Source organism: Stylophora pistillata, chromosome 2 (assembly GCF_964205215.1).
Source record: "Stylophora pistillata chromosome 2, jaStyPist1.2, whole genome shotgun sequence".
NCBI lineage: Eukaryota > Metazoa > Cnidaria > Anthozoa > Scleractinia > Pocilloporidae > Stylophora > Stylophora pistillata.
This window is the reverse complement of record NC_142520.1, coordinates 57,412,905-57,438,663: the sequence shown is the minus strand read 5'-3', so window position 1 is coordinate 57,438,663 and position 25,759 is coordinate 57,412,905. Positions and strand designations below refer to the sequence as shown.

At 38.3% G+C, this 25,759-nt stretch overlaps 2 protein-coding genes across 2 annotated transcripts in view; both read right to left on the bottom strand.

The window, feature by feature from the left end:
- LOC148740604 (uncharacterized) overlaps positions 1 to 13,088 on the bottom strand; it is a 43,827-nt gene extending 30,739 nt beyond the window's left edge. Inside the window, exons 1-6 of the mRNA XM_088749706.1 lie at positions 12,364 to 13,088; positions 10,319 to 10,442; positions 9,249 to 9,320; positions 8,764 to 8,835; positions 8,474 to 8,545; positions 8,115 to 8,186 (exon numbers count right to left, since the gene is read on the bottom strand). Of these exons, the coding sequence (XP_088605832.1) occupies positions 8,115 to 8,186; positions 8,474 to 8,545; positions 8,764 to 8,835; positions 9,249 to 9,320; positions 10,319 to 10,442; positions 12,364 to 12,466 (515 nt within the window). The 5' untranslated portion in view covers positions 12,467 to 13,088. The remainder of the gene's footprint in view (positions 1 to 8,114; positions 8,187 to 8,473; positions 8,546 to 8,763; positions 8,836 to 9,248; positions 9,321 to 10,318; positions 10,443 to 12,363) is intronic.
- A 10,805-nt stretch (positions 13,089 to 23,893) lies between these two features.
- On the bottom strand, positions 23,894 to 25,411 carry LOC148740603 (uncharacterized). Its single transcript, XM_088749705.1, has one exon. The coding sequence runs from the start codon at positions 25,409 to 25,411 to the stop codon at positions 23,894 to 23,896; it is 1,518 nt and encodes a 505-aa protein (XP_088605831.1).
- Between the last annotated feature and the right edge of the window lie 348 nt (positions 25,412 to 25,759).

The following is a 25,759-nucleotide window of genomic DNA, read 5'->3' as shown; positions in this document are numbered from 1 at the left end:
GACCTTTATTATCTTTCACAAAAATCCTCTTCTCATACCGGTTTTGTATTGTTGTAATAAAGTGGTTAGTTTCTTCGACGATTTGTCTCCGGGATTTCATGTGACACTTATACAAGAACTCCTCTGCAATTAAACAAGAGATCACGTTGGATAGAATTTTTATTTGAATCGCGCGCAATTTCTCCAACGGAATATGTGGTGTTGAAATACGAATCCCGTGGGTGCTCATATAAAATAATTTCGGTCACGGATTGGAAACATGTCTGGTTGACTGAAATCCGATGGAAAACAAATTATCATCGGCTATATTGCTTGAACGGGCCTCAAGAACTATTGAAAACCTCGACCTTTTCATAAGTAGCTAGTGAAATAGGCTTCTCGTTGCAACGCGCGTCTAAAATATTCAGGCAAAAAATATCCTACATAGTGCCGTGTCAAAATACTTAGAAAACTATGTTCCTTTCAAAGGGACCTATACTCGAACTTCGCTCTATTTTTTTTTCCTTTTTTGAGGCTTTTTCTCCCCATAACTCAAAACGTGCGATAAAAAAATTGGACCCGTTTATTTCGGTTTGGGTGGCCGCGTCTCTGGCGAGATGAGAAGCCTGAGCGAACGAGCAAGATGTAAACAAAGAGGAGTGACGTTCACTTACCATACCTCTTTGTTCAGACCATTCGAATAAGTCTAAGAGTCGTTCCATCAAAACAACATTTGCCATCGGTGTTCGACTCGCTAAATGAAGGCGTTCCTTCAACCGCTGAATTCTTGTCCTCACGCTTTCCAATCGCTCTTCCATTCCGGGTTCGACTGCCAGCTCCAGTGTATAACGGACTCGTAGACCTCGCGCCGCTATTTTGGATTTTTTTGGTGGAAAATCCGCCGTGGCAAAATAAAATGCAATTTTAAAGCTAAAGACTAGTTAGTGCGTGACCGTAGCAACCGTAAAATGGATCAATTCGAAGTGGAAGATGAGTTATGTCGCAACATACACGTACACACATTTACTTACATGTACACAAATGTACATATATGTACATGAAAACCACTCTCTCTGAGCATGTCACAGTAATGAGATCCTCTAGTCAATGATATCGACGGCTCAAGAAGTTGAGGCAAACGGAGGGGAGTCAGAAGGGCCAGTACGATCGTCTCGCGATAGGAGGAGCCGTTAGGAGCGCGAAATTCAAATTGCGATAGCCTAATTTTTTGAGTTTTGCAAATGAAGATCAGTATTTCTCCATTCGTCCCTTTTTAAACGTAAATAAAAACATTTTCAAGTGGAAATCAATTGAAACAAGACAAGGATATCGGTCTTCGTGTACAAATCTCTTTTTCCCCCTTCACCTTCCATTAGTCAGCCATCTTCGATTAGCCATGGAAGCAAAGATTGCGTTACAAGACGGGGGAGGAGCTATCCCTTTTATAGTCAGGGTCCTTGTTTAAGTGAGAAAAAAAGCTTAAGCTAGCCCCACAGTTTAGTCCCGTTTTTTTTTCTCCGATGTTTATGGCCCTTGGGAACCAGTTCACTTGTTTTAGCACAGAAAGAGCTTGACGTCAATAGTAGTTTGAATGGCGTCGGTTGAAAGGTCTTGAAATCTGTGGCAGAAATCATCCCATTTAAATTCGAGCTGCGATGACTTATTTGGGATAGTTCAGACGGCATCTGGGAAACCCCTCCTGTCACGCTAAATGGCTCTAGCGGGTAATGTGACGTAAAATCGAGAACACGAAAGTCTGCATTTCACACATTTTCACTTGTTTGGGAAGGTTGTCGTCGATATTGTCCGAGATATGCCGACTAGGTGTGTTGTATGAGGAATGTACGAAGCGCGATACCCTCTTGCAAATTTCGCACGTTACTACATCCTTCTACAGTACACTTAGTCAGCATATTTTCGGACAACATCGACTACAACCTTCCCAAACATATGAAAATGTGTGAAATGCAGACTTTCGTGTTCTCGATTTGACGTCACATTACCCGCTAGAGCCATTCCTCTTTAAACTCGGTCGTGGGGCAAGATGGCGGCCGATTTTCCGTATTTTGACTGGGCACAGAAAATTGAAGATTTGAGCAAATAAAAGAATTTTTGCACAGAAATACTTCAAAAAATACGCTTATTTTGTTAAGCGAAAAAAAATTTGGGGTTTAGGTGCACTTTAAATTTAAATTTACAAGACATGTTTCGACATTCTTATGTCATCTTCAGTTGCAAACAAGCTTTCAACGGTTGTACATTTGAATTTATATTAAGGTACGTTACAAATTACGTGTCCGGACTTGTGTTACATTTGAATATTAAATACGCGTAAAATGAAAATAGCTCGCGCATAACTAGGCCAAAAAAAGAATCATAATAATAATAATAATAAATAAATAAATCATAAAAGACAAAAGAAACAACATAATTAAAAGGAAAGAGATAAATCTAGATGCTTCAATTGCTGATTAAGAATGGGTTTTTTCCATTTAATATGCAATGCCTCTTTGATCTCAATTTGGAATTTTGAGGCGGCAGAATCTAAGATCGTGAAACATCGTTCCGCATCACAAGAGTCAAGACAGCCCTTATGATTGCAAGTGTCTGTAAATATACGAAGACTTGTCCGACAAGAGGTGCTCACGAACTCGTTTACAAATGTGGCGAGTGGTCTCCCCAATGTAACTGGCATTACAGCCAGCACACGAAAATTTATAAACGACACGCGAACGTAGACCTAGCGGTACTGAATCTTTCACACTGAACATGTTTCTGAGTTTAAACGTACTGAAGACTAATTTAACATCCAAATCAGCTTTACAATAACATTTGAGTAGTTGTCTTAACTTAGTCTGAGCGATGTTTGAAAACCGGCCAACATAAGGAAGTTTATAATAGTGCGAAGAAGGTTTCCCGGAGTTCCCTCGTTTCCCGAATTCCCTCATCAAGTAATGAGTTTTCCTATATAACTTAAAACTGCGACTGAAAGAAGAAAAGTTACCCTGTTCAGTTCTTTACTGCCACTACGCAAGTTTGATTCGCGCTAAAAGTCAGTTTTCAGTGTATAGTTATTTTCCACTTGAGGTTGCTGCGAGTGAAGTATTATAATTAGAGCGGCTGTAGCTTGACTCATAAATCAAATACGACGGTTACTTTAAACACCATCCCCGACCCTTTCTTCCTCGCCTTGAATTAAGCCTGAAGAAAATTTGGCTGAGCTAAAGTTATGGAAAACTAACAAATCATATTTGCCTTCTGTAACATCTTATAAAACTCTCTGTTTTCTTGAATCAAAGTCAAACGAAGACTAATTCCTAGTGGATATAAGGTTCGAAAACTGGGGAATATCACTTGGGCAAGGGAAAGGGGGAGAAGGGGGGTAGTGCTGGGAGTAAGTGTTGCAAAAGTTTATTTAAATCATTTCTACCGACGACTTTTCACTCACAGCCACTGTAGCTTGGCTAATTGGGAAAATATATCGCCTTGTAAACTCTCGATCTTGTTGCCGTATAAGTGCCTGCACGTTTTAAAACTTAGTATCACTAACACGTGGAAACTCATAAATCTTGTTTGCGTTTGATTGGGGTAATGACGTACAAAGAAACGCGAAGTGCGAGGCTAACTAAGGTCTGTTATTATCTTTTGTTCAATACTGTCCATCTACGACCCGACCCGACCCGCCCCCTTTCTCTTTCTTTATGGCTGACCACACCCACTAAGCTTCAGGACCTTCTTCATCATATCTAGTAAATAAATAGATAAAACTCTTAGCAACATCAACAAAGGAATGAAATCAATATCAATTACTTACAGTCCGACCAACTCGGAGTTGTTATAGAATACTCCACGTGGTAGCTCCTCTATCTGGTTGTTACCCAAAATCCTACGAGAAGATATTTCCTTAAAGTCAGTTAAAAATGTTAACTCTTGTGTATTTTTGCTGTAGCGAACAATTTACAGTTTATTCGTGTTATGTCCAGGTCAAACAAATGATATGATCGACATTTGATCAATCCGCAATAATAATTTAGAAACGATCCTGGCCCTATGTTAATCGCTTTGTGGTCGACGATACTCATTCAACACAAAGACATATTCACTTATATTCAGTAGATAATGAGACATTGAGCACATCTCGATGGAGAGTCAGGATAAACGTAACCTTTACAACATTCTATATAACATGAACTACGATTTAAAGAAGGGAAGTTACCCTCTTCAGTTCTTTACTGCCACTATCAATTTTAATTCGCACTAACAGTCATTTTTCAGTGTATATTTATTTTCCACTCGAGGTTGCTTATGATATAAACTAACTCTTGTCAACAGATGTGTTTATCCTAGTCTTAACATGCAAGTCAAGTCAATTTTTATTTAAACTCACACAGAATAATAATGAATACAAATAAGTGTTTTAGATGTAAAAAATCAAGAGATTGTGAAGGAAAAGAAACTTTCAATTTTAGGTACATTGTGCAAAGTTTGGGACACCTAAATAGTTCGTGGAACTAGCCGAGTAAGTGACCCAAACAGTAACATGAGTACAAGGAATATAGATACAAAATATTTGTTTTTAGATAAAAAGTATTACGGCATTAGTTAAATAGTAGTTAAAGATAATATTATCGTAAAACATTAGGAATCAGTAATAGTTTTTAATTACACGACTCGGGCAGTCAGAGGGCCAATAACTAAAATCAAGCAATTAAAATGCTAAATTTGCGGTGAATATTCTCTCAGTATTGGACCGGGCGCTGTCCCGAATGGTCCCGAATGATACCTCACTTGTGTCCTTTTGAACTCCAGTCGTATAATAAATCTCTTATTAACCAAGCTTGCTCGGGACCGTACTGGAATAATATCGGCCCTCGGTCTTTTTTGTACGGACCGAGCTCAGCGAGGTCCGTACTGTCAAGAGCTCGGGCCGATATTCTCCTAGTACGGCCCTTGCGATTGCTTAATAAGATGTATATATATTATAACCATCAGTCACAGAATTCTTGCGGATTTATTGAGGAGAACTGGAAAACGGCTTGATTTTCTTAACATCAATAGATAAAGAATCCCAAAGTTTTTGACCAGTCTAACAGAGAGAACGAATGCCGTACAGAGTGGTTTGAACAGATTCAACAAACAGATTATCAATCTGTGATTGACGTGTATTACATGAATGAATAGAGGATACTGGGTTAAAAATAATCAACAAAACAAGAAGGGCTTAGTTTACGGTACCACTGATAAACAAAAGAGAGAATTTCAAGATGAATTATATCAGAGAATTTTAGGAGTCTGAGAGACTTCAGCAATGGCTCAGAATGAGATCTAGGGTCAGAAAAATTCATTACTCTGACGACTCACTTTGGCAAAGCAGTTACTGGTTTTAGATAGTTGGGTCTGTGAGACCCAAACTTGAATACCGTAAGCAAGAGAGGGAACAATAAAGGGAACAATAAAGCATAATAAGTAAATCAACATCAACATAGTACCTTAATTTGGAAAATATGCCTACAGTTTTCTGTAGTTTTAGGCAGAGTACATTGACATGATTTTTCCAAGTCAAATTTGAGTCAAAAGTGACACCTAAGTATTTGACCGTGGAAACCTCTTGGACATTCACACCATCAATTTTTAAATTGAATGATTTGTATGGTTAAGTCTCTTAGAATGGAAAAGAACAAAATTAGTTTTCAAAATACTGAGAGTTAGTCTATTCGATTTCATCCAGTCAGCCACTGCATGGAGCTCTTGATTCAGGATTAGTTCAAGATCATTAAGGTTTCTACGTGAACAATACATATTAGTGTCATCAAGAAATAAGTGAAAACTAAGCAGTTTCGAGGGGTTCGGTAAATCATTAATAGATAGCAAAAATAACAGGAGTCCAAGAATGGATCCCTGATGTACTTCACAAGTGATTGACAGAGAATCAGATTTATGATATGGCCATTTATACATACAAATTGTTCTCTATTGGACAGATACGATTGAAACCAGTGATAGGCTTTCCCTCTCACTCCGTATTGATTCAGTTTTGATAAAAGAATGGAATGATTAACTGTGTCAAATGCCTTTTTTAGATTAATGAAAATGCCACAGCCAAACTCAATGTTGTCAATTGAGTTACGGATTGATTCAGTAATTTGTATCAGTTCATGATTTGTCGAGCAATTTCGCCTCTAGTAAATAGTTACATAAACTCTTCGCACTATCAATACAGGCATGAATATAACTTTTAATAAAGAAACGACAACTTTAAATTTAAATTTACAAGACATGTTTCGACATTCTTATGTCATCTTCAGTTGCAAACAAGCTTTCAACGGTTGTACATTTGAATTTATATTAAGGTACGTTACAAATTACGTGTCCGGACTTGTGTTACATTTGAATATTAAATACGCGTAAAATGAAAATAGCTCGCGCATAACTAGGCCAAAAAAAAATTTATAATTATAATAATAAATAAATAAATCATGAACGACAAAAGAAAAAACATAATTAAAAGGAAAGAGATAAATCTAGATGCTTTAATTGCTGATTAAGAATGGGTTTTTCCCACTTGATATGCAATGCCTCTTTGATCTCAATTTGGAATTTTGAGGCGGCAGAATCTAAGATCGTGAAACATCGTTCCGCATCACAAGAGTCAAGACAGCCCTTATGATTGCAGGTGTCTGTAAATATACGAAGACTTGTCCGACAAGAGGTGCTCACGAACTCGTTCACAAATGTGGCGAGTGGTCTCCCCAATGTAACTGGCATTACAGCCAGCACACGAAAATTTATAAACGACACGCGAACGTAGACCTAGCGGTACTGAATCTTTCACACGGAACATGCTTCTGAGTTTAAACGTACTGAAGACTAATTTAACATCCAAATCAGCTTTACAATAACGTTTGAGCAGTTGTCTTAACTTAGTCTGAGCGATGTTTGAAAACCGGCCAACATAAGGAAGTTTATAATAGTGCGAAGAAGGTTTCCCGGAGTTCCCTCGTTTCCCGAATTCCCTCATCAAGTAATGAATTTTCCTATATAACTTAAAACTACGACTTAAAGAAGAAAAGTTACCCTCTTCAGTTCTTTACTGCCACTACGCAAGTTTGATTCGCGCTAAAAGTTAGTTTTCAGTGTATAGTTATTTTCCACTTGAGATTGCTGCGAGTGAAGTTTTATAATTAGAGCGGCTGTAGCTTGACTCATAAATCAAATACGACGGTTACTTTAAACACCATCCCCGACCCTTTTTTCCTCGCCTTCAATTAAGCCTGAAGAAAATTTGGCTGAGCTAAAGTTATGGAAAACTAACAAATCATATTTGCCTTCTGTAACATTTTATAAAACTCTCTGTTTTCTTGAATCAAAGTCAAACGAAGACTAATTCCTAGTGGATATAAGGTTCGAAAACTGGGGAATATCACTTGGGCAAGGGAAAGGGGGAGGAGGGGGGTAGTGCTGGGAGTAAGTGTTGCAAAAGTTTATTTAAATCATTTCTACCGACAACTTTTCACTCAGAGCCACTGTAGCTTGGCTAATTGGGAAAATATATCGCCTCGTAAACTCTCGATCTTGTTGCCGTATAAGTACCTGTAAGTTTTAAAACTTAGTATTACTAACACGTGGAAACTCATAAATTTTGTTTGCGTTTGATTGGGATAATGACGTACAAAGAAACGCGAAGTGCGAGGCCCGCCTTAAGCTGAGGGAACAGTCGAGAGTTCTTTAAATCATTTTATAAAATAAGTACAAGTCCTTTTTGATATCAATTTTTGTTGTGGACTTGGTTTGTTCGTGGTCCATTTTATATGATTGTCTGCCAACAGTCAGTATTCAGCGTACGTTCATTTTCGACCGGAGGTTGCTGCGAGTCGATCTCCTCGGAGCATCTGATGATATAAACTAACTCTTGTCAATGGCTATGTTTATCCTTGTCTAGCATGTTTTAATAATAAACTACGCCACTGTAAGAGCACCAGGCGTACATTGTAATAAGAGAAAGAGGGAGGGGCGGATGAATTTCTACCTTCTTACCCGCGTACTAATTTATATGCATGCTATGGAATCTATGTAAAAACGTGTTGTGATACAAACAATAATTTAAGTAATTAATAATAATAAGTGTGCTCACTTACAAAAACTGCAGCTTAGCCAATGGAGAGAATATATCACCATGTAACTTCTTGATGTTGTTGGAGTCCAACCATCTGTAAGATTAATGTAGTTCCCCCTTTTTTCAGCTTCTCCCTTTCCTAGACACCCACACGACAAACCATTCCACCCACTTATCAATTTGCAGCTATCAAAATTCATTCCACTTAAAGAACTTTATGCTTTCATTTATAACAGTGGAACCCCCATTAACTATAGCTGGAGAGCGAAACCTCTCATGGTCCTAGGCAACGAAGATCTCAGTGGTCTTTGGTAAGACAAAAAGATATCAATGACATTTATGGTAATAATCAAACATAAAATTTATGGACTGAATGCTTACAAATGGGCTAACTTGGTGTTCATATTGAAGATTCCGTGTGGTACCTCCTTTAACAGATTCTCTCCTAAGCTCCTGTGAAGAGGATATGCAATGCATTAGAATTGTGCTTTTAACGTTGCTTTTCCCTATTGGTTTTTCTGTTTAACTCGCTCGTTTTAAAGTTATTTACAACCACCTTCTCCACACTTTTTTTTACCCGAGAACCGTTTCGCTCATCTTGTAGAATTGAAATGACGAGATAAGTTAGTCTAAACATAATATTTATCACGAGCTGGTTACATTCCACTTACATTCCGGCTAACTGGGTGTTGTTTTTAAAGACTCCAGATGGTAGTTCATTTATCTGGTTGCCACGCAGGCCTCTACGAGAGGGATAAGCATTAATATGGTTTAACATAAATAGACAAGCCTCTTCATTTGCCATTTATCAGCTCGAAATATACTCACTATTGTTTGTGCAATAATCAACTTTAATATGGTACAAACATTTGAGCCAAGCGACAAACATCTTAGGTAAGGTGAAATCAATTTCTAAACTTTTAAAACCGTAGAAAGTAGAATGCTATCTCTTCATTGGAAATTAAAAACAACGGTGATATTTGAATGACTGCACCCTCTTATTAAAAACAGCTAAAATCATGTCGCGTTATTGTACAGATAAACTGCCTTAATTATTGTGTGGTGATTAAAATGAGTTCGTGTCTGTTGGTGACATACTATTTGAAGTATTTATGATTAAGGTTTACTATAAAGGCTGATTCAGTCTTTTACTGACAGAAATTGTAATCCAATAAGGTCGCTGAAGGCCTTGGGTGGTAACACTTGAAGATGGTTCCTTTTCAATTCCCTACAAGGAAAAAATTCACGGTAAACAAAATTAAGTTTAAATCTCATCTTGTGCTCTTTCTGTAGTCTGTATCTTGGATCATAATTCATTTGATTTTAATTTAGCTCCCCTAAGTAAACATTTCAACTATTTCCTCCACATCCACTTTGTATATTCTAAACCCGTACAAACAGTAGTTCCACATGCCAGATTACAAGCAGGAAACTAGATAACTGTCAAAATAACTCTATATAACATCTTAAAGTTTACAACCTACAGAATTTGACAAGTTACCTGTTTTTTTTTTTATTTTCCGGAAATGGAGAGATAATAATTGAGCACAAAGAGAAAACTACTGATTTGTCTTCAGTTGATTTGTACGCGCTTACGTTTTGTCGCCTCGGCAAACAGTCTTTGGGAAGTCAATCAGCAAATACTGTGCTAAGGCACTGTGTGGTAGATTGATGATTGAGGTCTTATTTCTAAAAAAGTTTCGGCCACACGATTTTTTACTTCAATTTTTGATCTTACTCTGGGCCAATTTTCAAAAAAGATCGTTTCAATGCTATGAACCCGAATTAGAAAAAAATGTCTGGCCAACTGGTTCGAAAATCAAAGCAGGGTAAAGCACTTCTAAAGTTTGCTTGCTGACTTGTTTACTTTGATCCGAGCTGCATGTTTTCCAAAATTCTCGCCAGAAATAATGTTTTTATCTACTGAAATGGTGAATTTCGATAGATTACACTTATTTACTTAGAATTATGGGAAAAAACATTTTGGAAAGATTCTTGGCTCTGTATGTTTCCTAGCTTATTTTACTACATGGATCTATGAATTTTCAGCCAACAAAAGACGCAAAACTGGTCAATCAATTTTTAGGAATAACACCTATTACAAGCGACTAACAAGTTAAACAACTCCTCTCCACTCTGATGATGAATCCCGCCCGTGTTTCGGATCCCTTTAGGACTACTCTCAGTCGTAGGATCAAACTACATGATCAAAGTTAAAATGCTTACAATTTCGCGGTGGAGAGTGGTAATTTATTTGGAACGGACTGTAGCTGTCTGTCTTTGCAGTCAATGCGTGTAACCATATCCATAAACCTATAGGTAGTTGTACATTGGCAAGTATCCGGACAGCCTTAAAAAAAAAGGAAAAATGATAATCCCATTGTCATGTTTCATAATGCATTTTATACAACATTTGTTGAAAGGGCGTGCCCTATCAGAGTGCAGAGCACGAAGCTGAGCTAAAGCTGTCGCACCATTTGCCAATTTGTACTGTGTACGGAATCTTTTTCGTTAATTTAAAGTGAAATTTCGGCACTGGCGAGCAGGCAAATAGCAAAAGAAGAACCAAAGAAAGATTTGCAAACATACCAAGTGCCATAATTTACATTACTTTAACGTGTGCAGAGACGAAAATCCTCAAAAAGAACTTGACGATGGACAGTCCGAGTTTTGAAGGTTTTCACACACAGTTAGATTGTAAACTTACTAATTGCGGTAACAACAATCAAAGGCGGCTCACACACCTATAGTTTATATAATTTTGTGTTCAAAACACAAAGCAGAACAAAGCAGAAATGATGAAACTTTCCAATAGGTTGAGTGGAAGGGCCACATCAGTCACAACAGTCGAGTTTTAGAGCTGGTATCTCGAGGATCTTCTTGTTCCTGTGAATTCGGCTGTTGCTTATTTATAAAACACACGCCTTGAACAATTTGATTTCCAAATTGGCGTTTTAATGAGCCACAATTCGGTTAGATTTCTCTGAACATTTCACTTTCAGATTCCGTATTAAGACAGAAAGCTTCAAGCAAAAGGTTGAATTTTACCTGCCGCACTATTTCAGCTTTTTTAACCATTGCAGATTGCCAACTTTGATGGTTTGACTTCTTTGACAGCTTTAGTCTTGTTCAAAAATTCACAGCCCGAGTTCAGAGAGGATAATATCGCTGAGTCCATGATCGAAATGTTAGAACATGTACAGCAACTTGACAATGAGGAAATGCCTAATGCTCGCGATGTGGGAGACTGGCTTAATCTGGAAAACGAGCTCCCGACTTCAACGCAAATGTCTGATGAAGAGATTTCAGCCACCGTTGTCAGAGATTCGACGGAAAGTAAAAGTGTATGTAGCGATGAGGATGATGAGGGCGAGGACGAGAAGCTAGTATCGACTAAAGAGGCAGCGCAGTGTTTCAAAAAATGCTTGTCGTGGATGGAATCACAGAACGATAACGACCCTGTGCAGAGAATGCACCTGAGGCGAATGATGGACTTCGCGATGCGATCAAGCTACAAGTCTTTGAAGCAAACAAATATGCTCGAACATTTTAGACATTTGTAAATACCTGACCTGAAAGTTTTTATTTGTAAATACATACAGGTTGTGCAGATTTTACGATTAAAATGATGTTTTCTTTGCTGTATACCATTTGTTTACATATCTATCTCATTAGTATTCATATTTTCGAGTCCGGATAATCGAGGTTCGACTGTACTTGAACCATTCCAAAAAGTATTATGATTGGCTTATTGCGTCCTGCTTTATGAGAGTTCTGAACATGCTGACGATAATGTTGTTGGCTTTGGAAACTAAAGTTTGTTTTCAAAATTGTAATGTGTGGGGATTCTTTAATGCGTAACGGATTCTTTAATATAAAACAAATATAGAGGCCTTGACTGTGCTCTGTTCTGTTGTAAAGCACTTACTAAGCGGCTGGAGCACGGAAGAAGTGGGGAGAAACACTGGACTACGCCTCGTGTTTCTCCCTTCTTCTTCTTTCATGCTCTAGCTGCTTCCTTCGTGCTTTACAACAGAACAGAGCAAAGTCGAGGCTTCTCCATGTGTTAATTAGTAAATGTGGTTGGAAGTAGAGCTTATGAATGTGTGGGTCTAAGCGTAAGTTCCTTCTTGTAGATGTTATAGACTTGGGCATAATCAAGAAGACTCATACAGATAGCTTTAGTTGCCAAATAATTTACTCTCGAGTCATTGAAAGTTATAAATAAGAAATTGAAAGCGTGAATTAATGTCAAAATGTTAAAAACTCACGTTCCATGACAAGATGGATTTCTTTCTTGTCAAAACCATCGTGTCTGTTCACTTCACAGCTGTAATTGTCATTGTTTTCTTCAATAATGTTCAGCTGAAACATCACACTTGTACAGTTCTGTACCACAATGCCATTCTTTTTCCAAACAATAAATGGTGCCGGTGCACCTTGTGCTGGGCACCATACAGGCGAGGAATGGTTGAAAAGAACGTACTGAGTCTTGAGCACGTTATCCAAGTTTGGCTCGACTAAGAGAGACAAAAAATTAATACAGAAAAATTCCAAAAGCACTTGAAATAGGTTAAGTATAGTATCTCTTCTTCATCTCATTTAGCTTGTCTTTTGTAAAATACATCACATTCTTAGGTAATTTCATTAAGACAATACTTGCCGGTTATATTAGCCGTTTTGTTGCTTGTAGATTTACTCATCTTGTATTCACCAGTTAGCCAGAGAAGGGAAACGTTATACGACGAATTTAACAACAAGTTCTCTCCACTGGATCTCACAATACTAGAAAAGTTCCTTCCACAAAATCTCCCAAGAAGATTGGCAGACTTGTTGTGTCCATCACGAACCTCGTAGTACATGTCATCAATGCATGGTGTTGGATGTAAAGTCTCCAAGGTGAAAGTGAGTTCCACATACTGTCCTTTTGGAGCTTGCAAAAGTTGGCTCGATGGAAACCTTGGGACAACGCTCTTGAGGCTTACTTCCGACATCAGCGCAACTGTTTGTAAAATTAATAGAAAAAGAGAGGAAAAAGAAGGAAAGTTCCTCGCCCAGGTCTTGAAATATGTCAATTCTATCAAAGCTATATAAAGGTAGCATCTCGAATGGGAGTTTGAGCTCAGATAAGTTTAAAGGGACTCACGATATTACGTTTTGATTCAAAGTTATACACGTAAGACACCGTGGAGATTGGTAATGTCTATCAAAACAAGTGAGGTAAAGATAAGGAAATGACATCACACAGGGGAGAAATAACAATAGCTTTGATATAAAGCAAAAGCTGAACGATCAAGGAGACTGTATCGCCAATATCGAACATTGCAAACAACAACAAGTAAAAGGACTTGTTTCTTCTATGAACGATAAATGAGGCTTGATTTTTTTGTGATCGTTTATTCAGTACAATTAAGTTGAAAATTTGGCGAAGAAAAGCATTAATGTCTTTGTTTTGTTGATCAAGGCTCTCCATAAATTGAATTTTGTAATATATGTCACGTGCAGGGTTTGGAGCTCACGTGTAAAGGTCGCCCCCTCTCGGGGATCGCAGAGGAACGAAGATAGGACTCGAGAGGGAAGCGGAAGTCAACTCCGTTGCTTCTTTGGTTTTTTTTTTTTATTATTATTTATTTACCTGGTAACAATTAATCAATTTTCAAAATACAGTGAAAACGTTCTCTGGCCAAAAGTTTTGGAAAACATAAGCTTTCGGCTGTCGGTCTACAGCCTTCCACGGATAAAACATGAAATATAAATTTCCGAATTACCCTTGGCCTAGTTGAGTCCTAGTGCTCATCCTTTCATATGATAATAAGTTTTCATTCACATGCAAATTAAAGGGACACGGTCACGGTCTGCGCATGCTCGTGTAGCCGATCGAAACTTGAAAAAGTCATCCTGACTTTTTCAAGTTGCATTCAGAAATTCAAAATGGCGTCTAGCGGAGGATCCGGGCATGGCGGTAAATGCATTAACTAAGGGCGGAAACGAAATGTTGAAGACAGAGGGGAATACAAGAAAGCATGGCTGAGGAACCATAAGGGTATTTCTGTGGAAGAAAAAACATTTAAGTTGTGGCTGCAGGCAAAATTTGATGCAGGTTATTAGTCTTTCAGTGAGAGGGGCAGATGTTTATTCTACTACACATTATAATTGGAGTACAGGTAAGCCTCAGGCGAACTCTACGGCTTTCATAAATATAGGCAGATGACGACTGCTCGTTCGAATCCTGAAGAAGGGAAATACACAAATTATTTCGTATGCTTTTTGGACATTCGAGCCACACAAGAAGTGAATGTATACAACTTTATAGGTAGGTATTCAACTTTATATGCATACCCTGTTTCTACAAGGTTTATCGCTTGCTCCACATTTACATTCATCTGTACACAGCATGTTTCTCCCTTTGCACGGGCACCCACGAGAACTATTTTCTTTGCACTTCGTCGTTCAAGCACTTTTACATTTACAAAAGATCACCGAAGGTTCCTCAGTAAAAGAAATTCACTTTCATGAGCATTTGCTTTGGATAAACTTGATTTAAAGGCAAAATATATGCAGAATCCTTCAACTCGCTGATATTTCCATAATGGCCGTCGAGCGTGACAAGTCTCGGAGAGAGTGTATGCTACTGCGCATGTCAACCCACGACAGTGTCCCTTTAAACTTATTTTCACAAGAATGGCTGAGCACCAGGCCTCGTTTTGAAAAAGAGGCCAAAGGTAATTCGGAAATGGGCTATTTACATTTCATGTTTTATCTGTGGAAGGCTGTAGATCGACAGCCGAAAACTTATGTTTTCCAAAACTTTTGGTCAAAGAACGTTTTCACTGTATTTTAATATGTCTCATCCTGGCTGCGCCTCAATTTTAAATCGTAATCAATTTTCGTATCTCCCTCAGGGCTTCACCGCCAGTTGTCTCTTCCTCGAGTGTGTCACTCGCCTAATCACGAGCTGAGTGTATCCTACGCAGGCCGGAATATTTAAGCGACATGTGCGGTATTCTCGCTAGACCAAAAACCTTACTAAGGTCTGTAAAAAATAATGGTTTTCACTCCTCTGGAATCGGCTTAAATTAGATATTTAGTCTCTTAACTTGATACTCTATTAATAATAATATTATTATATATTATTATTATACTCTATTAAAAAAGAAAGACAACAGTGCTTACAGAAAGCAATGATGAAACCCCAGAAGGTCCTTCCGGACACCATCTTCTTGTTTTCAGCTGATGGGCTGTGGGAAAGTTTTAAGAGTAAATGTCAGTAAAAATCAAAGAAATCGCGGACACAGCTCAAAATTCAATTTCGCTCATACTTTGTCCATTGGTAGGTTCTAGTCCCATATATATGACAGCAATGTCCGTTTGTTAAAATTCTCGCTTGTATAGGAGAAATCTACTTGAAACGGTTTACGATATTTTCTTGAACAAAACCTTTCAACTTGTCATCATTCGTGGCGCTGTCGAGTCAGTTCATCGTAAGTTTTAAATTAGTTTCACACTAATCCTATTCGTCTGATGCTTCAGCAATTGATTGGCAGCACAACCAACTCATCACCTTGCCTTAAAAATAAAATATGATTTTTTTTTTTCAAGTGCACCTACAGCTGCTCCGAAATAGATTCGTTGGCACTTCAAACAAACGTGCCAAAAATGCCCGCAGTACGCAATGAAATCGACCAGGAAATCTTCTGAGCCATGTTCAAGGATAGCTTCAACTTTCTACCATTTCATTTCCCTGGGATCTTTTGTATCTGTACAACAAGACATTCCTGAAGTAAGCCAATTTTCAGTATCCGCCATTTTGAAGTAATTAACACTTCACACGGCAGTTAAAAGTTTCCAATGTGAAGTTCCTCTAAATTATTAAGCGAAGCAAAATGAATGGAATATGTTAAATATGCACCAGAGCAAAATGTAGAGGTACACGTAACAGAAATGGGTCGAGAAACGTTTACAACATCTGCTGTGACTCACCTCTTCATCTCGTCTTTAAGTGTTTGGCTAGTCATGACATGTTAGTTTGTTTCGTGCTAAATTCTGCTTTCTCTTTTCACAAGCGACCTTTGCTAATTAAGTCGGTTTCATGTTGGTGACGTTTCCTATCATAACACTTCTCGGTGTTGCACTTGTAGACATGAAAAGACCTGCTACATTGCAACAATCGAGGACAGTTCAACGCGGTTCGATCACTTGACTGATCTGTCACGCAATTGAATAACAAGCATCATCGAAGCGGTGACAGCACTCTTATTAATGTTGGGAGAAGTAATTTTTAAAAGACCCACATATTAATTGCGTGCAAAGAATGAACCCAATTTTTTTTTAACATAGTGACACTCTTAAGTTAAGATCTGATTTTTGCTTGACCTGCTCATGTAGGCTACCTATCTCTCGGCAAGGAACAAGAATATCACGTTAATGAGCAAAGTATTGCCAATTCATCATAGACGTGGACACGTAGTTGGGACTTTTGGCAGTTTGAATTTGAACAAAAATAAATCACCATAAAGCAACTTCCTCTCCATCTAAACCGATTTATTTTCTTACTTTTACGGTGTACCATAAAAGCGCACACTTTAACGTCAATTTCACCGTGTCTTTTCCATTTTCGAACATTCTCGGAGGCGTGGCTCCTGATCTGACATTAGTGAGGTCACGTAAGGTTAGAAACTAGAAATAAATTATAGCTCTTGTAGGGAGAATTAATTGCTTGATATTATTAGCGTTTGAATAATATTCAACTGCTTGATATGCTTAAACTAATAACGTTTGAATAGCTTATCTAAACCAGCCAAATTCGTTTTGATTCTATATAAAAAAAAAGCAAATCGAATAAAAAAGAAAAATTGACTGCCAAGCATCGTATTTAGGCCTTTCCCGATTGGCTGAGCACCTTTTGAGCACTTTTGTGAGTTTGGGGCATTTTTTTGCATTTTGAGCACCCTTAAGCACTTTTTCACACTTTGGGCAACATTTGAGCAATATTTCACATTTGGAGCAAATTTCGAGCAAATTTCGAGCACCATATGTCTTCTGAAACATTTTAAAGCAAAAACTGTGTGCCGCTCGCAACGAGAATCGTGTTCCAGGTCATAAATTTCAATAACTAATGACGTACTGGTCAAGAATGAAAGACCGCTGTCATGGAAAGGCACGTGGACTTATCCCTTGTTCTGTTCAGACTACTAAAATGTTTTGTTCCGACTACTAAAATATTTTGTTCAGACTACTAAAATAACTTCAAGCGAAAAGCACATGTTTTTTTTATATACCATAGTAGTAACGCAACAAAAAATGTCCTCAGTAGGGTGGTCCCGTCTTAAGTCCAGTCTCACTGGGGGGCGTGAGATCCTCCCACTGCGGGTCCGGGCTCGAAGATCCCTACTGAGCGTGAAAACAGAAGTTTCTGATTGGCTGATGTATCATGTATGTGTCATCTCAAATTTCTAAATCATCTGATGTAGACTAGTAGTGCTGAATTCATTCACAATTCGTAACCGGCTTTAGTTTTTAAGAGCACAAATGGAAGCACTAAATCAGTCGCAAAACAATAGCACTGAAGGCGAAGAAGTGATTGATAAAATTACAATAACAGTAAATGCTGGAACATCCCTTAGTGCTCCAGAAAGTGCTTCGATAGCACGAAAGCGAAAAGTTCCGATCAACAAAGGGAAGAACAAGCAAAGAGGAAGCGTCAAAATCACCAATGTGAGTACAAGGGATCGTCTCAAAGAGTACCTAAACTAACACTCTGCCGTGGTAAAAGAAAAGCTTAGATGTGACGCCTGCGGCGAAGTTTTCAGTGATAAGAAAGGTTCTATTGAAAGACACACGAAAATCAAAGAAACATGAGAAGGGCCTGGCTGATATTGAGAGAAATAAATCAGAACAGCAATCCATCAAAGAATGGATTGCAGCCGGGTTTGTTGGAGGATCGAAGCAGTCTGCACATGGAGAACGCAGCGAACGTAAGGAGAAATGCGTAAGTAGAAAGTCTAACTTTTCCTTTTCAAACCTCAAAGACTACTTAAAATTCAAATAGCTGAAGCCGAGGAATGGCGAGGGTTATGAGGGACCGTGTAGAAACTTTGCTTTGGTGTTTATAAGCTCCAAACTGGCAATTTTACAAAACGTAAGCTTAAATATTTTAATTCACTCATTCACTGTGCACAGGATCGCTTACAATTTTCTTTCCAAACGTTGGAATCCCTCGTCCCTTTGAATGAAGTCATTTTGAGTTTTTAGACGTGCAAAAACTACTGCGAAGACGCTTAATTTATTGGTTTTAAACTTCTCAGCCGTACTAGGTTTGTAGTTCGCGTTGCTTAAAGTTGAATTTTGGCGGGCTACGGCGACGTACTCTCCCCAAGCGTCGTCAACCACGATAGCCGTAGCAGCGCCAGCCGTAGTGATTTGCTTAAACTCCCTAATTACCGTGCAATACGGTAACCTAAAAACACCCTTAGTGTAAGATAGATTAGATTCTCACGGAGACTTTTTCATCAACAAAATTAAAGCTACTCTTCATCAGAAAATAAGAAAGAGATATTTTGGGAGTATTATTTAGCAGATCACCTTAATTTTGTTTTTGTTTTTGTTTTTTTTTTTTTTTTGACACGCGCGCAAATAACTTTTTCAGAACCTCGCTTATATATTCCTTTGGAATTTCAAAAAAAGATTGCCCTTGCCATGACAAGAACATGGCCATGATTTGTTCTACAGTGTGTGGGAATTTTTGTAACACTACTAACGCTTGAACAGGCAAAGCGTGGTACTACGAAAACATCAGAGAGGACTATTTGCTAAAATAAGCTCAATTTTCGTGTGACATCCAATAATCTTCAACTGTATTTTTATGGCGTGTAATATTCCTGTTGCAAGATACGAGGGGGAGTCCCTGACAAGATTGATTTTTCCATCTTGGATCAGGTCCACATTTTCCCGACCATCAATGAAAACGTACACGCCATGCTTGAGAAAGGTTTATTGTTTTAATGACGCAATGTCATTGAGACATTTTTTGAAAAGTTCTCAGAGAAAATTGAAATTGACAGCTAAAGAATTCACACTTCACAGTGTCACGCAAGCAGACGAAAAGAACTGTCACCGGAGTAGGATACGTACGATTACTAGTACGTTCAGATAAACCTTGCAGACATTACTAAATCAATAAAACTTGGACATATCCTGCTTTTTAAAATATTAATAAGGTTTTAATCAGCGAACCTCCTCATGCCAGTGATAATGATCTTTGGACAAACGTAAGTAAGTAAGTAAGTAAGTTTATTTATTCACGTTCAACACAAAAGAGCTTACGAAAAAGCTCGTAAGAACGTGCACGTGCTTAATACTAAAAAACATGTTATAGCATGTAATAAAAAGAATGAAAATCGTAATCTTCACAATTTATGATTTTTGACCCAACCCTTCCTATCCAAAAATGCGCAGTAAGAAATCTCCAACTACTATAACTACTATGATGCATAATTCATCATTAATTAACCGTCCCTTCTAACCCGATTTATACATAAAATATTTAATACTGAAGAAATCCCCAACTACTATAGCTGTTATAATGTTCAATTAAATATCGGTAGCTCTTTAATCAAACATGCGTGCCGACAGTCTGCCGACGGATACATTATAGACACAGGTTGTTTAACACGCTACATAGCTTAAACTATTTATTATTTGATCAGTGTTTGTCATGGAAAAGCCGGAGTTTTCGTAGATTGTACATTCTGAAAAGTAAAACTAATAACTTAAATTCCCAGAAAGTAGATTTGCAACCGAAAGCGAATGTATCAACAAAACGCAACTTTTTGGTACAGTAGTCACCAAATATCTTGTGTAAACAAACTGACAACAAGCAAATATCTGCCTGAGTCTACCACCAATTTAATTAATTTTCTCGATAAGAAACAGAAACCAAGTCTTATCTTAAGTTAACTTTTCATGTTTTAACTTCAAATGTACTTTTCGACATGCGATCAATTGTTTCTTGATGGTCAAGTTAGTTGAAACTTCAATATGGCGACTGCAGCAAAGCTCGAAAATAAGCAAACTTCAAACTAGGGTTACTGCAAAACCAAAAATTATCCTAAAAAATTGAAAGTATATCTGAGAACGTCTATCCTTAAACTGTATCTGTAATATGGTTATTGGGTTCTTCTTTGCGTACCAACAAGCGTTTTGGCAGTTGTTTTAGAGTACCGTAGAGCTATTGAAAAACAGCCGTAGGGTGTCATCGAGAAGAAAATTCATAAAATATTTATAAAGAGAACATATCTGCTTTTCATGTCATCAATGAATTGTTCAAGGCCCTAACTATAATGTTAGTGCAAGGTAAAATTCACAAATAATTTTCGACTTACGCTGGCAAGCCATGAAAGGACAGAATTTCGCCATTTCGAATATCGAAATTTGGCTCGATCCGCACTCGACCGTTTTTATTTAATTACTCTCGAAAAAGTAAAGATTAGAAAAAACTAACCCTGTTTTGGCTACTTTGATACAAGGGTCTATCAATATAGAAAGTATGAGCGAAATCGATTTTTGGCTGTGTCCGCGATTTTGATGATAATATCTGATTTTTACTGACAGTGCCTCTTAAATGTTGAGTCAGCTTTTAAAGAATTTGATTGAGTAACATTAAACGATGGATTATGCATTTTTTCCGCCAGGTTAAGTGCCTTGTATGTTACCGGAATCTCATTATAGACCACAGATGCCGAGGCTGTTTCCTTCATATAGCAGTTAAAGACGACAAAGCACAGCTATATCAAATTAAAACGAAGAACATTTTCTTTTTTTATAGCACTGCTTTGCTTTACTAAAGTTTTAAAGGCAACTTCCTGTGTCATATTTCACTAGATTTGATGATAAGAACAATCTATATAACCATAATACCATGAAATTGTCCTTATGCCGTAAAAGAAGAGTTGTAAAGGAATTATTGTAGAAATGACTTCTCTCCTACCTTTACAATTACATGTTCACCAGTGATGTAATTTCTCCTGAGGTTCTTTTATTCTCCCTTGTATATGTACTTCTGCCTGCGTGTGCGCCACAAAGAACGTTTCGCGGCAAACAATTTACTGAATATAAAAACCTGAAAATGTTGTCATTTTTATCATCATTCCAATTTTAAAAAGTGGTGTAGGAAAAAAGTCAATGATTACTTTAAACTATCTTTTCTTCCCTTTTGTAACGATAAGTGCCACATATGACGCCAGACCTGGGTAACGCTGAATTTATTTACAGCCCTTAAATGAAGACTGCATATGTAGTAATTCATATTTGCCTTGAATATTTGAATATTTGAATATCGAGTATTCACAAATACCAGTTTTTCTTTTAGAATTGAAAACTGCCTTTCCCTCATTTCATTCATTGGCGCTAAATTTTATCTTATATTGTATCGACATTTCAAACATCAAAAAGAAATAAATACCTGAAATGTATTTTCGCTGCTCCGGACCTTCACTTCAATTTACGGATCGAACGGTCTTTAAACAGCAACCAATTCATATACAGAAAGTTCGCCTGCATACAGCTGTTCCAGATCATTATCTTAAAAAGAATATTGTTATGAAGAGGCTTTCCATTCATTTCAAGTCACTATGGATGACATTCTCCAACATCTGTCCATAAAATGTCAGCAATTATACCTTCAACCAATTTTGCACTTTGATAAATATCATCGACGTGAGTCACCAACACATAATCAACTTTAAAAAAAAAAAAAAAAATTACTCCTATGTCTTACAAAATGTAACGAGCTGCAAGCGCTCGAATAAGTCAACCCCTCTCTGTGAAGGGGGCGAGTTTCAGAAAGTGATTTGACAGGAGATCACAGAATGTGCCCCAGGCTACAATGGTGGTGAAACCAGAATTTCGCAACCCCCCCTCCCCCCTCCCCTCCCCGCTCCGATATGAATTATCAGAGGGGAGGAATTATCATAGCTCAACGAGAGTCAATATTCGGTTAACCATTCTTCAGGTGTGTGTCTCTCAACTTCATTAAATACGGTGAACAGTATAGATTTTTGCTATTGGATAAGTTTTCATTGAGAGTCGATTTCCGCCGCTCTCTCGAGTCCGGTCTCTTCGGGGAGGAGCGCGGGCTGCGGTTCCCGAACAGCGGCTGGTAGTCGAGTCTATGTTCTTTCCCTATCTGTAATGTCTTGTTCATATCAAAGATGCAAATATAATATGCCAAGTAGTGTAATTTTTGTCAAATATGTAGTAGTGAATAAATTCATGTGTTCATCAGCGCACAAGACTTTAGGTGAACCGAGTTCATCAAATGCAGAATATGGAATCCAAAATATTTTGAGTCAATGTATACTGAGTCAATGTATACTGACACCTATAAGAAGGACGTTTTCAGTAATTACCTCTACACTTATTAGTGTTCTTTTGATACTGGTTAAAAAAACTTCATGGTTTTATCATCTTGCTGCGTGTTTTATTTGGCCAAAATTGTTCAAAACCCGACATCGGTAACTTGAATAATAATAATAATAATAATAATAATAATAACAATAAAGTCTTTATTCCAACATAAGATAAAAGTATATATCTTGTGTTACAATGAATTTGGAAAAACTGCAACAGAAATCTACATACATATTATGAATTAAAAAGTATGTCATCAAAATAAATGGAGTTTAAATATCAACCTATTTACAAAGGTGCTCATAAAGCGCTGTGTATTAATTTCCGGTCGTGCGCAGCCTTTTTTCCTAAGATTGTGTACATATGTCTTCTGGACAGGAATAATGTCTTTCAGGGGGTGGCAATCCGTTGATTTTAGTCTCCTCAAAATGTTTCGGTCTTGTTTGTTTAAAAGGTTCTTCATAAAAACTGGAGATGAGATTAAACGGCGTTTATGACATCGGTCTAAAAAATTTGGTACAACCGTAAGATCGGACTCAGATGCCCCATAGACTGAAAGTGCATAGCTAAAATTAGGCAAAACAATGGATATAAAAGGATGATCAATCTCTGCCTGAGAGTAATGTTCCTTTCTCAATATTCGTAGCACGTGTAAACATTTGTTTGCTTTGACAAGCTTAGTTCTTACATGCTCATCAAACTTTTCGTCACTCTGTAAAGTTACTCCTAGTAAAACGAAGCTATTACATTGGGCAATATTATCAATTGGAGAGTATAGTACATTATGATTTTTCTTTCTAACAACCAGCTCTTTACATTTGAACTGTACATAAGAACTGTTCTACTAAGTCGGCAGACGGGTCACTATTCCTAGTGATAGGCGAAAGAATAGTGGAATCATCGCATATTTAAAAAGTATAGGGCAACTATTAAAAAAAATCTCCAAATCATTAAAAATATATTAAAAAGATACGGTCCGCTTACACTACCTTGTGTGGTTCCTCTATTGACAGATTTCAACTGTCCTAAAAAATTATAACTAACAACACGTTGTTGTCTTGCATAGAGGAAACTATGATACCAATTAATAATGTACGGATTTAGAGGTAGCTGTTTCAGTTTGGTAGACAAAATAGCATGGTTCACAAAATCGAAAGCCTTACTGAAGTCCATGGTAAAAATTCGCACTGCGCTGCAGTCACTGCTATCTGAATACTTGTATGTCTGGTGCCGGATAGCGGGCAAGGTATTTGTGCAACTACCCGCCTGTCTATATGCAAATTGGGTGTGGCTCAGGTTGCTTTCAATGACTGACTGTGCTTGTGTACGATACACGACCTTCTCGAACAACCACGCAATAACGGGAGTAACATTAATACCACAGTAGTCTGAGTCCTATATAGGCATGTTCACTTTGGGGAGAGGATTAACATTTGCCCTTTTCCAGGAGTCTGGCCATGTATGAGTAGACAGCGAAAGATTCCAAACGTGAGTGACGATTGGTTTGAGTAGCTCAGCACAGTCTTTCCAGATCCAGTACGGGAGGTCGTCTGGTCCCGTTGCCGTTTTCTTTACATGAACTAAGGTATTCCAAACACACCTCTCAGATACTTTCGGGGCTTCACTGTCCGGGATATCCGTATTAATAGGTCTAACGTAAGTGTCATCATAGCACAGGTTGGCGAAGTAGTCGTTCAGACGAACTAGAGAGTTCTTGTTCAAATTTATCAACGATGACCTGCGACGCTGCGATAGGGCGTCCACGCCCTTCCACCACTCACCGCTGCCAATGACAGCCAGTTTTCTTCTGTTCTCGGTTATCAGCTCAGAAATGCGCTTATTAAATAAAGACAGACGTTCCTTGTTGTTTAAAGATATAAGGGACTTAGTCCTCAGCATACACTTGACAAATAGGGACATCCAAACTGGGTCACGCGATGACATGCGTACAGATTTTTGCGGCATAAGCTTATTCAGCACTGCACGAATCTTTTCCTCAAGCACCTCGACCGCCTTGCTTATGTCCACCGCGTTGAGGACGTCATTCCAGTCCAGTGTAGTGAGTGCCATATAAAATGACTGTTTCCGATGTTCCCTACAGTCCCGCACAAGAACTTTGCGGCGCACAGGTTCAATTTTTAATCCCGCCGGTAAAACAAAGCCTTCATGGTCTGTCTTAATAAGCATATGTATGGGATATGCTTGACCAAACACATCCCCTCGGTTGGTCATACAGTTATCCAAGCACGTGTTACCCCGCGTGGGAAAGTCAACCATAAAATCCCAGCCAGACAAAGCCTTAAATTCTTGCATGTCCAACCGATTTACATCGCCATCACAGACAATAGCCGCCTCTGGGTGTTTGTTCAAAACAAGGACCACAAAAGATATTACATAATTAATTAAGTCGAGATCCCGGTAGCTATACTTGGGAGGATTATACAGGCCGCAAATTAGCATAATGTGATCGGACGGCAACTGCACTGTTAAAGCAATAACCTCATATAAATTGGACCGATAGACATCAAAGACTTTAAGACTGTCTCTCACATAGACCGCAACACCCCTTTTTTTCCTTTTGTCCAAGTCTGCCCAACCTCTGTCCCGCCTGAACACATGGTAATTTGGAATATTCACCACGGCGTCCGGCATATTAGTGGAAATATGAGTTTCGCTGACAATACACACATCAATGTCCTGAGATCGCAGGTCAGCCTCAAGTGCCACAGGTGCTCGTACACGACTTTTTGTTTTCGGCAAACCACAAATGTTCGTAAACAAACATTTTGGGACAGCGAAACCCTTTGATTTAGAGGTGGATGTTTTGTCAGTTGTGTTAACGAGCGGAATGTTAATTAAGTTACTCCGATCCACTTTCCGACCTTCAGCCTTGACGAAACGGCGGCCTTGCATCACCGGGATTTTCTTGGTTCAGGTGGATCGTGAAATTCGACCACCATGTTGCCTTCGGTACTTCGGAATGCCGAGTGACTTGAACTGAGATAGAGCGGCCGGAGATGGCTTGAAAGCTTTCGGAGAGACAAGAGTTCGGAGCATTTCAAAGACGCTGGCTTAGTTCGCGCATAGTTAGTAGAGGGGACTGGTTAGGAAACGCGGCAAACTTCAAAGAGCCGGCCTATTATCTGTTCCCTGAGCTCCGCTTGAACGTCACGTGACCAATTACCCTGCACAGAACCAAAACAACATGGGGGACATGAACGACTTATTTTTCTTCGGCGACGATTTTGATGCCATATTGAA

Excerpts from the sequence above, each read along its gene's own strand:
- LOC148740603 (XM_088749705.1), bottom strand. The coding sequence starts at position 25,411 with ATGCAAGGCCGCCGTTTCGTCAAGGCTGAAGGTCGGAAAGTGGATCGG.